This window comes from Pleurodeles waltl, chromosome 10 (genome assembly GCF_031143425.1).
Source record: "Pleurodeles waltl isolate 20211129_DDA chromosome 10, aPleWal1.hap1.20221129, whole genome shotgun sequence".
NCBI classification, from domain to species: Eukaryota; Metazoa; Chordata; class Amphibia; order Caudata; family Salamandridae; genus Pleurodeles; species Pleurodeles waltl.
Genome location: NC_090449.1, coordinates 112,282,041 through 112,295,660, shown reverse-complemented (window position 1 = coordinate 112,295,660; position 13,620 = coordinate 112,282,041). Strand labels below are relative to the sequence as shown.

Here is a 13,620-nt window from a genome sequence, read left to right as displayed (position 1 = left end):
ACTTTTCTACTCAGTTAGGTTTTTTGGTCGACGCTCAGCAGACAAGCTCGCGGACAGTGTCGCGCCTTGAAGACGAGACAAGCCTGCAACCAGCGCCGCAAAGGGCGGTCTCCTGTGTGCCTCTCATGTTTTCTAAAACTTGGAATTATAGTTGTACAGCCTGGCCCTTTCAGTTTGCCAAGTTCTTTAAAATGGTTTGCTCCACAACGAAATTATTTTGAACATTGCAATGTCAACAGTGCACAGCGTTGTTTTCTCTCCGCTGGCATTGGAAACTTCTGACGGGAATGACTAAAGACGTGTTTTTTTATCTTAAATTGGCGAGAACATATCAGAACTGTGACTTTTATTGTTGCCCTGTTCTAATTTAAGGTTTTGTTTTGTTTTGTTCTCATAGCCCCTCACGCACGTCTGCGCCAAGAATCTGGTGACGTTTGTATCGCAGGAGTCGGGGAATAAACCCGTTCTACTAGCCTTGGCCTTAAAGGAGCAGAGCGCGGACGTGGTGATGGCCGTGAAAGCGGTCATACAGCGATGCAGGGTCTGGTGAGGGCTTCTGGAGCATCCGAGAGTTTCAGAACCAGACCTGCGAATTAATGCTGAGAAGACTGCCTGGTCCTGAATTACCTTGAACAAGAGCAGTGGAAGGCTGGGGTGCCACCTGGCGGCAGCCGTGGGCCCTGCACTGGGGCTGCACAAGCCTCGCAGGTTTTGCCCTGGATTTTCAACCTAACCCGTGCATACTACATTCTTTTTGTTTACTGCTTTGCGTAGGATGGGCATGATTACTCTTTGGATTTCCGGTGGCTGTGGACATTCAAGTATCTTTCGAGTCTTGAAGGGTAACATTGGGGCTGGGCGGGGGTGATGTAAACGTGAACAATTCCATGTTTGTAGCACACATCAGCGGTTGCTGAGCTGCTGTCAAAAGAGGGAATGGAATGCAGCAGTCACCATTTTTGTTTTTTGTATGAAAAATCTTCATCCAGAAGGTATAGTGCAGTCTTGCAATCTAAGCCTCATGCTGAAGGACCCCTTCAAGTGCATAAGTATATTCAGGGGTTGTGGGAGCTGTAGTGTCCTTGGAATGGAAGGCAGTTTGCAGTCGTGAGCTACAGCCCTCCGTTCCACAAGGGCCTCCCTCAGATCTTGGGCAAGTGGCCTGTTTCACCGAGTGTTAGGAGCAGCAACCATGTTAAAAGGCAACATTCTAAAATGAAGATCTAATTGACTCAAAGCAATACAAGCACTTCGTTCAGAGCATCGTGACTACCAACGTACATTGTTTAAATGGGTGCTTGGATGTTTTCTGGCTGGTCATTTTATTTAGTTTTTGTGGCAAATGCAAGAGTTTAGTCTGCTGACTTTTTTAGTTGTTCTGTTTATTGGCTTGTGTGGAAGTCCTGCCCAGCACCTTCCCTTCTTCACTAATGTCTTTGCCGACTTCACTGCAAATGAAAGAGCTCAACAGAGAGACTGGTAACCTTCGGAAAGGAAAGGAATAATGAATAGCTTTACCGATGAACTGACACCTTCTATCAACTATTTTTAAATAATACATATAAAAACGTTGAGTTTGAGTTTAAAGAATAAAAATATTGGCTTTCCAGTTTCTCTGTATTGCATGAAGCTTTTGGGTGCCCAGGGTGCTACTATGCATTAGTGTATGGAGGTCGAATGGGTGGTGTAGGAAGGAAGAGGGTGTCCTTGGAAGTGCAGGATGAATCGGGTTCTTTGGAGGGACTAATACTGCATGGATAAAGGGCCGTTGGGGGGAGAGGAGGAGGGCGTCCAAGAACCACGTGATGCACTGTGATCGATTCAGTGGGTTGAACCTCCTCCTAGAAATGACATAAGATTTGCAGAAAAGTCTAAATACGGGCAATATACATTGTGATTGGAAAATATAATACCAAAAAAACAAGAAAAGCAGTGCCAGCTATAGCAATGCTACCATTATGTTTGAATTTGTTAAGAACACAGCAACAAGAATTAGGGGGAAAAACTAAGGCAAGTTTACCAACAACTTCTCATTATTGTAAGTCAATATTTACCATTCATTATCAGTTTAGCACTAGTATCAACACCATTACCTTAAGCATGTTCAGTATCAATTACTTAACATATTACAATACGTTTTTTTTTTGTAGTTGGCATAGTTCCAAGCAGCTCCTTGTAATACAGAACACCTTGATCTTTTCCTGTTCCTTTTAGCCAATATCAAGTTGCAGTGACGTGTACTTTTTTTTACCATTATAATAGACTCCGATTCTTCCCCGTGCAGGGTTGTTGGATACAAGGCTGGGCGGCTGACCGTGGCTCCCATCGCACGGGGTCACGGTGCAGCTGCCAGTCTGTTTCATCAGGTGCTTGCGCCTTTTGGTTGAAACATATTACTAAGTTTAATCAGTAAAACACACCTCAGCTTACATTGCGTTGTTTCCAAACACATCTACCTTTATCTCCGCTAATGTATTTATTATTCTCTATTACAAGAACAAGTTTCTGATATATGAATTGAAATGATATGGACAGGCTTGATAATAGAGATGAGATGTATGTTCTTAAACCAGTACTGATATACACCTCATATAAAATAAAGCTCTGTGTTAAATGAAACAGTGATCTGTAATTATGTTATAAAGTAATTGCTGAAAAAATGGAAGGGAATAGATGATATAGCCCATAGTCATGAGTCTGAACTGCCTCTCGTGGCAGGTTTACACGTGCTTTGTATATCCCCGTTTGAGTGTTTTATACAAATACAGCTGGTATGTAAAACATGTCCTTGTTGGAGATAGCAACTAGGCCTGGGGGGAAGTGTACAGGAGAACCTGCTTGGTATGAGGTCTGCGGCCACAAACATTGCTGCTGTTTTCAAAACACATTTAATGACATATTTTACAAGTTTGAGATTTTATAGCTAGCATTAAGATTAATTTATTTGTAGTCTTTTGTTGATTTGCAAACCCTTCTACAGGAAGTGATCAGTATAGTTCCATAGTGATACAAGAGAAGATAAGAGAGGTGAGACTTAGACATTTACAACATATTTACGTGCACTGGGATCCGAACAGCCAGAAAAGTAACTCTTAAAAAGAGGTCTTTCTCGTTGGCGCACTAATGCCAAAGCACACATTGCTAAGTTAATTACTCTCAGCAGAGGTGGAGCCAGTTCACATGATCTGTACTAGTGATGGACAGTTTTGCGCAAGGGACAGGCAATTTTACTCTGACATTCCAAGTGAAACTGGTGCAAAATGCCACACTCCGTGGATCAATGCAAAGGCAGCATTTTGTATTCTTCAGTGTAACTGTTGGGTCACAATTGGTACACACATCCCACACCAGTGTAAAATGTTCTGCCACCTCTAGTATCTAGTACTAGCACTTTAACCACACACTGAACCACTCTAACATAATGTTCCACTACGGTGGGTGTCACTTATGAGAAAAAGACCACATGCATTCAGGTCTTTGTAGAGGCTTGGCCAAAGAGGGACACCAATTCTGCATAGATTCACGCGGGGATTCATAAGTTGCACTTTTCCTTCTATGCCATCGCTTGTCTCCTTCAGTCTTCCCCCAGGTTTACCTGAACTGATTCTTTTAACACCTGTTACATGTGGCATGCATTGCCCCGGCAGTTGTGTGCATCATCTGATTCCGCTGTGAAGTTGTTTTCGTTCACGTAGCTTCACACTGTACAATCCTGCACCCCTGTCATTTCCTACCAGGTCTGCATTTCGTAGATCAAGCTTCTGTGTCGTAAACAGAGACTCCTTGACACTTAATCGCCCCAAGGCATATTGTTAGTATTGTGATTTACTTTATGTTGAGACAGAGGGAACTTGGGCCACACAAGCGCTTCTTTGGCTGGGCCGCTTTCTGCTTTCCTGAATTGTAATGACGCTTGCTCAGTGCTAGACTCGCAGCAGAAGCTGGTATAAGACTTATGCAGTTGCAGTGAGGTCAACATCTTTCAGATTAAACACTTACAACAGCTAGTTCTAGTTTCTTCCACGATCACGGACTGCTTTCAGCACTTCTTTCGCGCATGCTTTTGCTGAAGGTTTTTGATCTCAAACAAAGTTGGTCCAGTCGAGTAAATCTTTTTGAGAGGATCTGCCCTGGCTGGCTTTCAGGAGCTTCTGTGATCTCACCATCAAATACAACTTGTTTTCTGCTAGTATATTTACAAAGGCATTCCCTGTGCACTCATACACAGGAAAGCACACTCAAACAAGACACGGAATTGGACTCCCATCCATGATTTTTTTTTCCCCACGAGCTAGTTCTGAACTCAAATTTGGTGGTCTGTGTGTAAGTGGAGTCACAACTCGTGAAGAGTGGTTCAATGCTGCCTAGGCATGGAGAATACTTAAGAGTTTTATTCAGAGACTGAAAATTGCCACAGCATTTTGATGCCAAACCAAAGATCTGCTGAAAGCAATATCTGGTCATATCCGAATGACTGAAAGCAGGGCTGGCTTATCAAAAACACTTTCAATTCTGACCCAAACGCCATATTGAGCTGGCACAGTCTGATTGCCATTGGGTCAATTTATGCCTTTCTCGAGCTGAGTCAAACTGACCGTTGCGTCAGCAGTGTTACTGCAAAAAGACCGTACATTGGCATTATGGTTATAGATGGCGCACTACACCGCAATGGACCTGAAGAATACAAGTGAAGAGACCCAAGGGATGCGTGAGGTGATTGAAATCAGTGCTGAGGTAAGTGACTAATATAGCTCTACTGGGGTAGTTGACCCAGAGGAGGAGAATAGTGGCAATATCTGAGACCCGACCTAGAGTAAATAGAAGAACTTCTTCAGTACACTTCAAAATTGCAGGGGTATCGAGGCTGTGTCTCAAATAACATGTACTGACTACTCCTCAGAAGAGGAAACCATGACATTAAGAATGAATTCTGTAGGTGGAACAGCTTCAGAAAAAGCATCAACTGCATTACGCTCAGCACCTTCCCAAGGGTTTACACCAATTGCAAGAAAGGTTACATAATCAAACCTTTGTGTATGAGCGAGAAACAAAATCATCAATTCTCGAAGAGCATGTAGTTCGCAGCCAGCCTTGAACGTGTCCAAATAGTCCCCTAAGTCAATCTTGAGTCAACCAGTACTCAAACTCTAACAGAAACCCTCAAGTCTTTTCAGGCTCAAAAATCTGGAATGACTCCGGAAAGTCCACAAAAGTCTAGGGGCAATAGGAGGACATTGAGGGCGAAAAGACACAGGACTTTAAACAGATGGGAATCTATATTGAAGCAGACGCAGGTCACACTTGACCAATAGGAAGATTAACGGGAAAAGTTACGAGATAGCCAACAAAGAATATTGGAGGCAACCAAAAGGTAAATCTCTTTTGAAGATGCAATTATGCTCCCCTCAAGGCACAAAAAAAAAATCCCAACTGTTTACAATACTAAATCTGAGAAAAGAACTAAACATTGCACCAGAACTAATGCAACATCTAGACTCCCACACAAGACGAGTGTTAGCGGGTAAAATACATGACTGATGCATAAGATTATTATGTGATGGAAAATGATGAGAAGGAACTTTCAAAACATGGCCTCTCTCATTGCCTACATATTTGCGAACTAAGCAGGTCATATGATTAGTGGGCCTTTCTAAAATGGAGTAATGATTTCAGCAGAGCAAGATAAGAACTACTTTTTTCAATGTGATTCGGTCTTGTACAGAGAAAATTATTCAGTATTTACCAGTGATAAAGATGGTGTTAAAAAAAACAGATGACGTTTTTTTAAATTCCTGTACTGGCACACTCAGTGATCCTCTTGGTTGGAGGAAATCATTTATTGGCCCCCATAGGACTTAATTTACATTTAAAGCCACATATCACAGACTCCGTGATGGTTCAGTGTGCAGGGGACAAAATCCTATCCGCTCAACACTGATGAAGTCCCCCTGCATGACGAGGAACAACATCTCATCACACCAAAGCCTAAGTCAGGTACTACAACTCAGCAGTTACAACAAAGCAAAGACCGTCTTGAGGACTTTTTCATTGTTCAATTAAAGTCTGCAGTAAAGGGACCCAAGACAGAGTGCTGTCTGCTTCAAAACAATGACTATCTTTATTCTCCTGATTGCAAAAACACTACTTGGAAGAGGGTGGTAGAAGGTGTGGGGCACGGCTGAGAGACTTCCCTCAATTTTAGATCATTACTGCTGGCGCCTGATTAATGTCAACAGTGAGCAGTGGTTATTGCATAGAGTTCAAACACCTCCCTCAACACATTCCTCCTCACAAACACAAATTGAACAAAGACCCCTTGCCTCTGCAGCTAAAGGAAATTACAGCACTCCAGTCTAAAGTGGCAATTGAAGAGTGACTTCACAAGCAACCAAACTTGGAAGTGTATTCCATCTATTTACTAAACCCCAAGGACAGCACCCTAAGACCCAATCACAACATTAAGGTACTGAACTTGTTTGAAGGGGAGTCACTTTGGCATGAGTTCATCCCATTGTATATGTAGGGTGAGTTTATAACTACACTTAACCACAAGAATATATATGTCTCCTCGTATCAATGGATTGAAAGTATTATCTTCTGTTTGCGGTTGGTGGAACACATTATCAATTTAAAGTGTTAGAATTTGAGATACTGTTAGAAATCGGGTCTCTAGTTTGCAGAGGTTTGCACTCTGTCCAAGTAGGGACCACAATCCCAGTCAGGGCAAGTAAGATACACTAAATATTTACCTGGGCTCACCATCTGGTAGCTTGACACAGAGAAGTCAGGCTAAACTAAAGAGGCCATGTGTGGAAGTATTTGTGCACACACACACAGTAACACAGTGGAAACAAACAAAAGGACTTCACATGAGTTTAGAAAAATAGCCAATTTTTATTTGAGTCAAACCAGACCAAAACGACAAAAAACAACATACACAAGTCAAATTATGAATTTTCAAAGATTAAATCAAAATGGAGTACTTAGAAGACAATACCTCCAACTGGAACACTCTGGTGGTCTTGACCCAGGGCAAATTCAAAAGTTCAGTCCATCCAGCTAGTTCAGGTAAGCGTGTAAAAATTACAAAATATATAGAATCATAGGTAGGTAGCACTGATTTATGGGAATAGTTGTCACTGAGGAGCTCACAGTGAATATACGGTGAGAGCAAAGCTCAAGTTGTCTATGTCACGCAGGACCCTGAGGTGAAAAACACCCCTGTAATTCACTTTTTACCTGTCTATAACTTTGTGTTGCATGGGCCTGAAAAGAAAACCATTTGCCCCTGCTTTCATCTGATAAGCAGAAGTAGGGAAGAAATTAGAGTTGTAGATAAGTCTCTCGTCCCTGTCCCACATTTTTTTTAACTTGCATATCATCCTTAACCAACCCCCACCCCTTTTACTGCTTCCCTGCCACCTTCTGCAGCTGTGTTTTCTGCTTTCAGTCAAAGAAGACAGGCAGCGCGGTGTTGACAAGCTTGCAAGAGCCCTGTCAGCCTGACCTAGAAGACATCTATGATGGCGCAACAGTGGTACTGAGCATTGTTGTGTGCTGTTGTGATGACATAGGAGCGAGTTACCAGGTTTAGAATCTGGTGTAAACAAGAGATGCTTCCTATAGAAGCCATGCATGGATTATAGAATTATAGGTAGGTAACAGTGAATTATGGCGATGTTTTTAACAGAGGGTTCAGTGTGACATCAAATAGACAATGAAAGCAAAGCTTGAGTTATCAATGGCTTCACTCAGAACCCCGAGGTAAAAAACATCCCTGTAATTCAGTTTGTAAGCTACCATCTATAACTTTGTTCTATATGGCCCCCTAAATCACCTGCCACTCCTTTTAACTACTAAGCAGTGAGAGAGGGGTAATGGGGAGCCATATGTAACATGACCGCTTGTGTATCCCTGTCCCAAAGATTAAAAAACAAAAAGGCAACCCTTACTTGCCAACCTTGGCCAGCCTCCACCACCTTCCTTCCTCCTGCAGCTGTGCTTTCTGGCTGACTGGCTCTCGGGGAGGCCTGTCAGGCTTTTATGACATCACAGGATCAGGTAACCAATTCTGTTATAAACTGGTGCTTTGTCATAGCAGTGAGTTATAACATTTAGAGAGAGAAATAAAAGATAGAGGCTCTCAATGAGAGCCATGCATAACAATGACGAAATACCATATAATAAGCCCTTTCGTGCACTATAACTTGGCTTCCATTCGCACCCCGTGGGCTTCAGTTTGGATGCACTGAGACCCTCCAAGCCCTCCAGGTGCGTCTATCTGATATGTGCAAGATCAGCAGAGAAAGGAAGTCGAACATAAGTGGCTGGCAGGCCTCATCAGTCACAATCATCTAGAGCGTGTGTTTTTCCATCAGGAGAACTATTTAAATGAAGCTATCGCTCTACAACCCGAACGACCCTGCTGGCAGCCGCTGGTTTATTAGAAGAAGAATAACACCAGCGCTAAATGGAAATGACAAGGCAGAGGGTGCGCCAAATAAATCACGGATACTTGAAGCGAACGAGTGGGATATCAATCCGGTCTGAGCTAAAATGGGGCATTAAAGGACGTGCAGAGATGGGATCTGACATTGAAAGCGAGGAAGGGCACTTGCTGGGTGACGTCAGCGAAGAGGCTGCTGCAGGAATTGAATTCTGGCCCGAGGAAAGCCTAGCTGACAACTAGTCCCTTGTCATGTGTAGCACAGCCAACCAATCCTTGCTAACCATTTGCATATTGCGTTCTAAGGGTTGTACTGCTTCTGAATAGGGATGTGCACATTTAACTGCATTTGCGCAACTAAGCAACATTTTGGGAAAATTGCTTGAAAGTATGGGTGATCATGCGAAAAACAAACCAGTATTTGGGGCTATATTTTAGTGCAAATTAGGACACGTCAGCTAAAAACAAAATTGCAATAAAGCAATCGCATGAAGGACAGGCAAATGCAGTAATAAAGAGTATTTGTGCTGAAAAAGGCATGTTTCTGTGCAGGTGATAGCTGCCCTTTATGGGGGCGCTAAAGACTCTCTCAACGATGCGTGCAACCTGCAACCAACATCACTTCCGTTTAATAGGACATTTGAAAATATCTACTCTTAAAAAAATTTTTGTCAGCGAACAATTTCTATTTGCTCCTGGATCTGATTAAAGGACCAGAAAGCTATAGTAGTAAAAGGAAAGCCCAAGGCTGGACAGCATAGCTAATATGTCTGGCGTTGGTTGCCAACCCTTTGGCTTTCTCACTGTTTTCTTAAAAACTGTATTAGCTTCTGGGCCTGCACCAATAAAAAAATGGCTAAAAGCAAAGATATTTTTTGTCTCAAAAAGCACGCATTGCCATAGCAGTCCCTGGCCCTGAAGGGAACTCCTTTGTGGATGAGCTCCTTGTGAAATAGCAGAATGCTGTCACTCAGTGACATTAGCTACTAACTGAATTATGCTGACTCATCGCCCCATGTTATATTCTGTAGTGGGCAGAACATAAATGTGAATGACACAATAGCAGAAAGTGGTTGCCTGAAAACCCCTGTATGTAAACTTTTGTGTATATAATTTTAGAAAAATTAAAAAAAGTTTGGCTAATGTCAGGCCTAAAAAAATGAGCTAGGTTTGTGTTTCCGTATAATATGTGTGGCTTAAGTGGGATCGATGAAATGGATAACGTTGGGCCACTTTGATAAGGAATGTTTGTTGCTAGTAGTATCATGGTTGTATTCATGGTGAGCTTAAATGTTTTTTACTCAAATTCAGAACAATCAATAAACAAGCTGCAAATGTATAATTATTATTATTTGGCCCTTATAGGTGCACAGTTAGTGGTTACAGCATCACAGAATCAAGAGGGGATGCACTGTTGAATGCACTATTTCTTTATTTAGAAACTCTTCTAGCAGATGTGCATTGTTGAGCGTGGCAAGTGGTTGCAAAGGATGAAGACTACTGATTGGATTTGAATGCATAGGAAGCCAGAGTTGTGAGAGAAGTAAGAAGGATGGCCATAGGGTGACCACCTGACTCTAGGTCATTACAGACAGTGTCTTCGAACCTGAACTTTTCACTTACCATTCACCGCGTTCAGGTGTGTTGATATAATTAAAAAAAAAAAAAAAACACCCTGAATGTATTACACTTACTCACAGAACTCTAGGACTGGAAACAGTGTGCTGTAGGGAGGGGATCACTGTAGGTTGGAAGACTACTGAGTTGTGAAAATGTGACAACGACGTTTCGAGCATGTGTTTGAACTCTCGATGGAGGAAGAGATAGCTTGGATCTAAAGGATATTCCATGACAATTCAACAACTCAGCAAGCTAAAGGTTGCACAGAGTTGCACATGTCGCATCAGTTGTGGTCAGTACTGAATGCGACTGATGGTGTCAGGGATGAATGGGATAGTGTAGAGGGAAAGCCACCATATACAGTTTTGAATATAAAGATGAGAAGTTATCGGTATGCCGATGCATATGGGAAAGTTTTTCAGGGGGAGCGAACAGCCTTGCAGTGTTCAATGCAAATATGCCCTGTTCTTTGGTAAAAACTAAAGTGAGATAATAGTTCATTCTTCACGTTCACCCATCCCATGTGCTGCCTGCTCCGAACACCAGCAAAGATACCACTTGTGATGGTGGTTTTAGAGCCTAGGTTTCTTAGCTGATTTAAATTGCACTGAAGCTTCCCGGCCCGGTAACTTAGAGCTAGAACAATGAGCTGATTGCAGATACATCTAACTGAGATGAGCTTAGATCAAGGGGACGGTGGTGGAATGAGCAGTATTTCATTTTAAGTGATTTCTTTGATCCAGCTTGACACAGATACCTGTTTAAGAAATTAAGCAACTTAGTCTGGGAGACATTTTGATAAAGCACAATAACAAGTAAACACCTTAGCTGCATCTGTTCTCTGTAGTATATTCACTCATTCTTAACTAGTTGAAGCTTCACAGACCACAGGGCATCAGGAAGCGAGATTGCAGAAACATAGCTGGATTGTTTTTGTGATGATCACACGTCTGTGAGATGGGACTCAGATTCAAAGCACAGAAGTGTGATTGATGAATTTGAGGCTTGGAGAAGTGGGAAATGAGTATGTTTGGAATAGGAAACTTTTGACGCTGATACGTTTTAGGTTCTTACCATACCGAATTGATGATGGCTTGTTATGCTAAATGTGTAGAAATGTTATAGAGTACCCTCAATCGGAAAATTCCTCTACCTCTTGTAAGAAAACTTGACCCGATCTTGAACCTTATTCCATTCCTAACACCTGTTGCTCAGATATCCCCTGCTATCCAACAACCCCTGGGCCATGCAAATACCGCTAAATGCATGTATAGAGACGCAGTGGCCTCAGTTCGTCTTTCACAGCCCTAAAATGTTGACAGCAACATGGATAGAACATACACATTTTACCAAGGAGTGACTCCACGGTCTTCCGCTAGTGAAGCCTTTTGACTCATTTACATTTTTGCCATCTGTCAAGGAAGCAACGTGTATCTTTTTACTCCTATTGCTGAAGGGTCCTCATCCTTCAATATTTAGGACTAGCACGAAATCTCAGCTATCTGCAAGAGCTATTGTTGGCAATTCTTTCAAATATGCATAAAGTTGTCTTTGGCTCAACCCACAGGGGTCTATTTCATCTCATGCTATAAGCTCTTTGGTGTATAATTCTGCCTTTCAGGAAGAAATTCCATTATAATGCATGAGGGAATAATTCACATCTGAACAGTACATTCAGCCATCATGCTGTTTGTCACATTACATTCTTTATCTCTTATATGCATTCCATAAGGAAAGCAATTTTTGTTACTTTTTTACCCTGCATGCACAAAGCCAATGTGACTGACTATAATGTGATACACAGTATTTGCTAATGCAATACATGGAAACAGCATTTATGAATGCATGTGTTTACTTTAGTTGACACATTAAAGCCAGACCTATTGGTTTTGCTAGTGCTTGTTCTGTTGCCTTTCGGTTGCGCAAACTTTCATCAACTGTAAAGTGTGAATTGGTCTAGTAAGAAACGAAGCACAAGGGTGAAGGGGTCTGGACTGAACCAAAAGCAACTCTGCAACATTTTAACCTATCAGCCCCTATATTGCATCAAAGAAGTATAGTCGGAGTGTTTTGAGAGTAGTGATCTGTCCATAACCAACATGTGAAAGAGTAGTCAGATGCAACGCATTTTACTTCAGGATGTATCAGAGTATCCAGGAGCAGCAACAAACCATCTTCATGTACGATCCTGGAAGACGTCTCTTTGATCCCCATTCAATGCTTGCGTATGGGAGAAACGGTGTGGCCGAGCTCAAGTATGTATGCAGTATATAGGCTGTGAACCTAGCAGTGGGGTTCTGTACAAGAGTATGGTTTACATTAGAGTATTTGGGCCTAGCAATGGTGGTTGGGAAGAGGAGGGTGCATATAGCTCAATGCGTCAGCAAGGGGAACCTCCAATAGCTACGAAGAGTGGAGGCAGGGGCGTAAGACAGGCCCTTGTTGCTTCTGTGAAAAAATGGGCCCAACCCTAACCCTTTAGAGGCCCACCGTTCAGCAAAAGGCCAATGAATATCTATGAGATATGGTATAGTCAAGGGGCCTGCATCACGTTCTGACAGAGGGACCATCATTTTGCATTATGCCTCTGATGATGGGAAATTCTGTTCAGGGCGTATCCAGTAACTGGAGAATCGCAATTGGGCAAGCTTTGTTTGGAGAGATGGGCCTTCAGATCCATCAGGAAGTGGTGACCAGATGATGTGGGACTGCATGGCTTTCCAGACCCTGGGTGTTATGAAGGGCATAGCTTAATGTCTCTCCTCATTTCTGGGGATGCTGTTGGAGTTACAAAATCTCAAGCGTGGTTGTTGAATCTAGCACTTAGTTTGCAAAAGAATAAGTGCCGGGTCCATTTTTTCTCATAGACTCACTGGTGCAACTGCTGAATTTTGGAATTGCCTAATACCAATGATTTATTTCACCCTCTCTCCTCTTTTTCCACCAAGATACTCTCCCTGTCCCTTTATCACGCTCTTGCAAGCTCTTTTGCATCCCTGCTTTATCTCTTCCCTACATTTTTTCTCGTTCTATTTATTCTTCTTTACCCCTTTTTGATCTTTCTCCCTCATGTTCTGTGTTAGAGTGACCATGCTTCAGAATAAGTCCAAGTACAAAAAAAGAGTGTCAGTGGACTCCACTTGCAACCACAAACTAGAAGTAAGCGCTGGTTGAATCTGACAAAAGAGTTCTCAAGATTAATCACTAATAGCTAACTTTGCACTGGTTACCTCTCCCTGTCAATGTCAATAAATTTCAATTCTGTCTGTCTTTCTACGTTGTGAGGTTGAACAGGACCAGAAGTTTGGATAACTCCACTAATAAGCTATACATTAGCTCTATAGCCATACATAAGGCAAAACAAAAGTTTATAAACTATAGTTTTTTAAACATTATATTAAAATGTTTGGAAAACATTCTATTACCTCTATGTTTTAATTGCTATTGTTGTAGGTTATGTGGATTCCCTAAGAGGACTTGTCTTATGTTATATACCACTGTCCAAAACTGGGTGAGAAGTGTCAACAACTTCTTCCAGAAATCTAGCTTGGAAA

General features: G+C 42.1%; 1 protein-coding gene across 4 annotated transcripts in view; it reads left to right on the top strand.

Moving 5' to 3' along the window:
* Positions 1–13,620, top strand: part of PSMG3 (proteasome assembly chaperone 3) — a 49,708-nt gene that overhangs the window by 30,876 nt on the left and 5,212 nt on the right. For 3 of the 4 annotated variants that reach the window (XM_069209923.1, XM_069209921.1, XM_069209924.1), the window contains exon 4: positions 398–2,619. The exons of the other annotated variant lie outside the window; for it this stretch is intronic. In XM_069209923.1, the coding sequence (XP_069066024.1) occupies positions 398–550 (153 nt within the window). In that variant the 3' untranslated portion in view covers positions 551–2,619. Of the gene's footprint in view, positions 1–397; positions 2,620–13,620 lie in introns of those variants that run through there. 4 annotated transcript variants of the gene reach the window in all.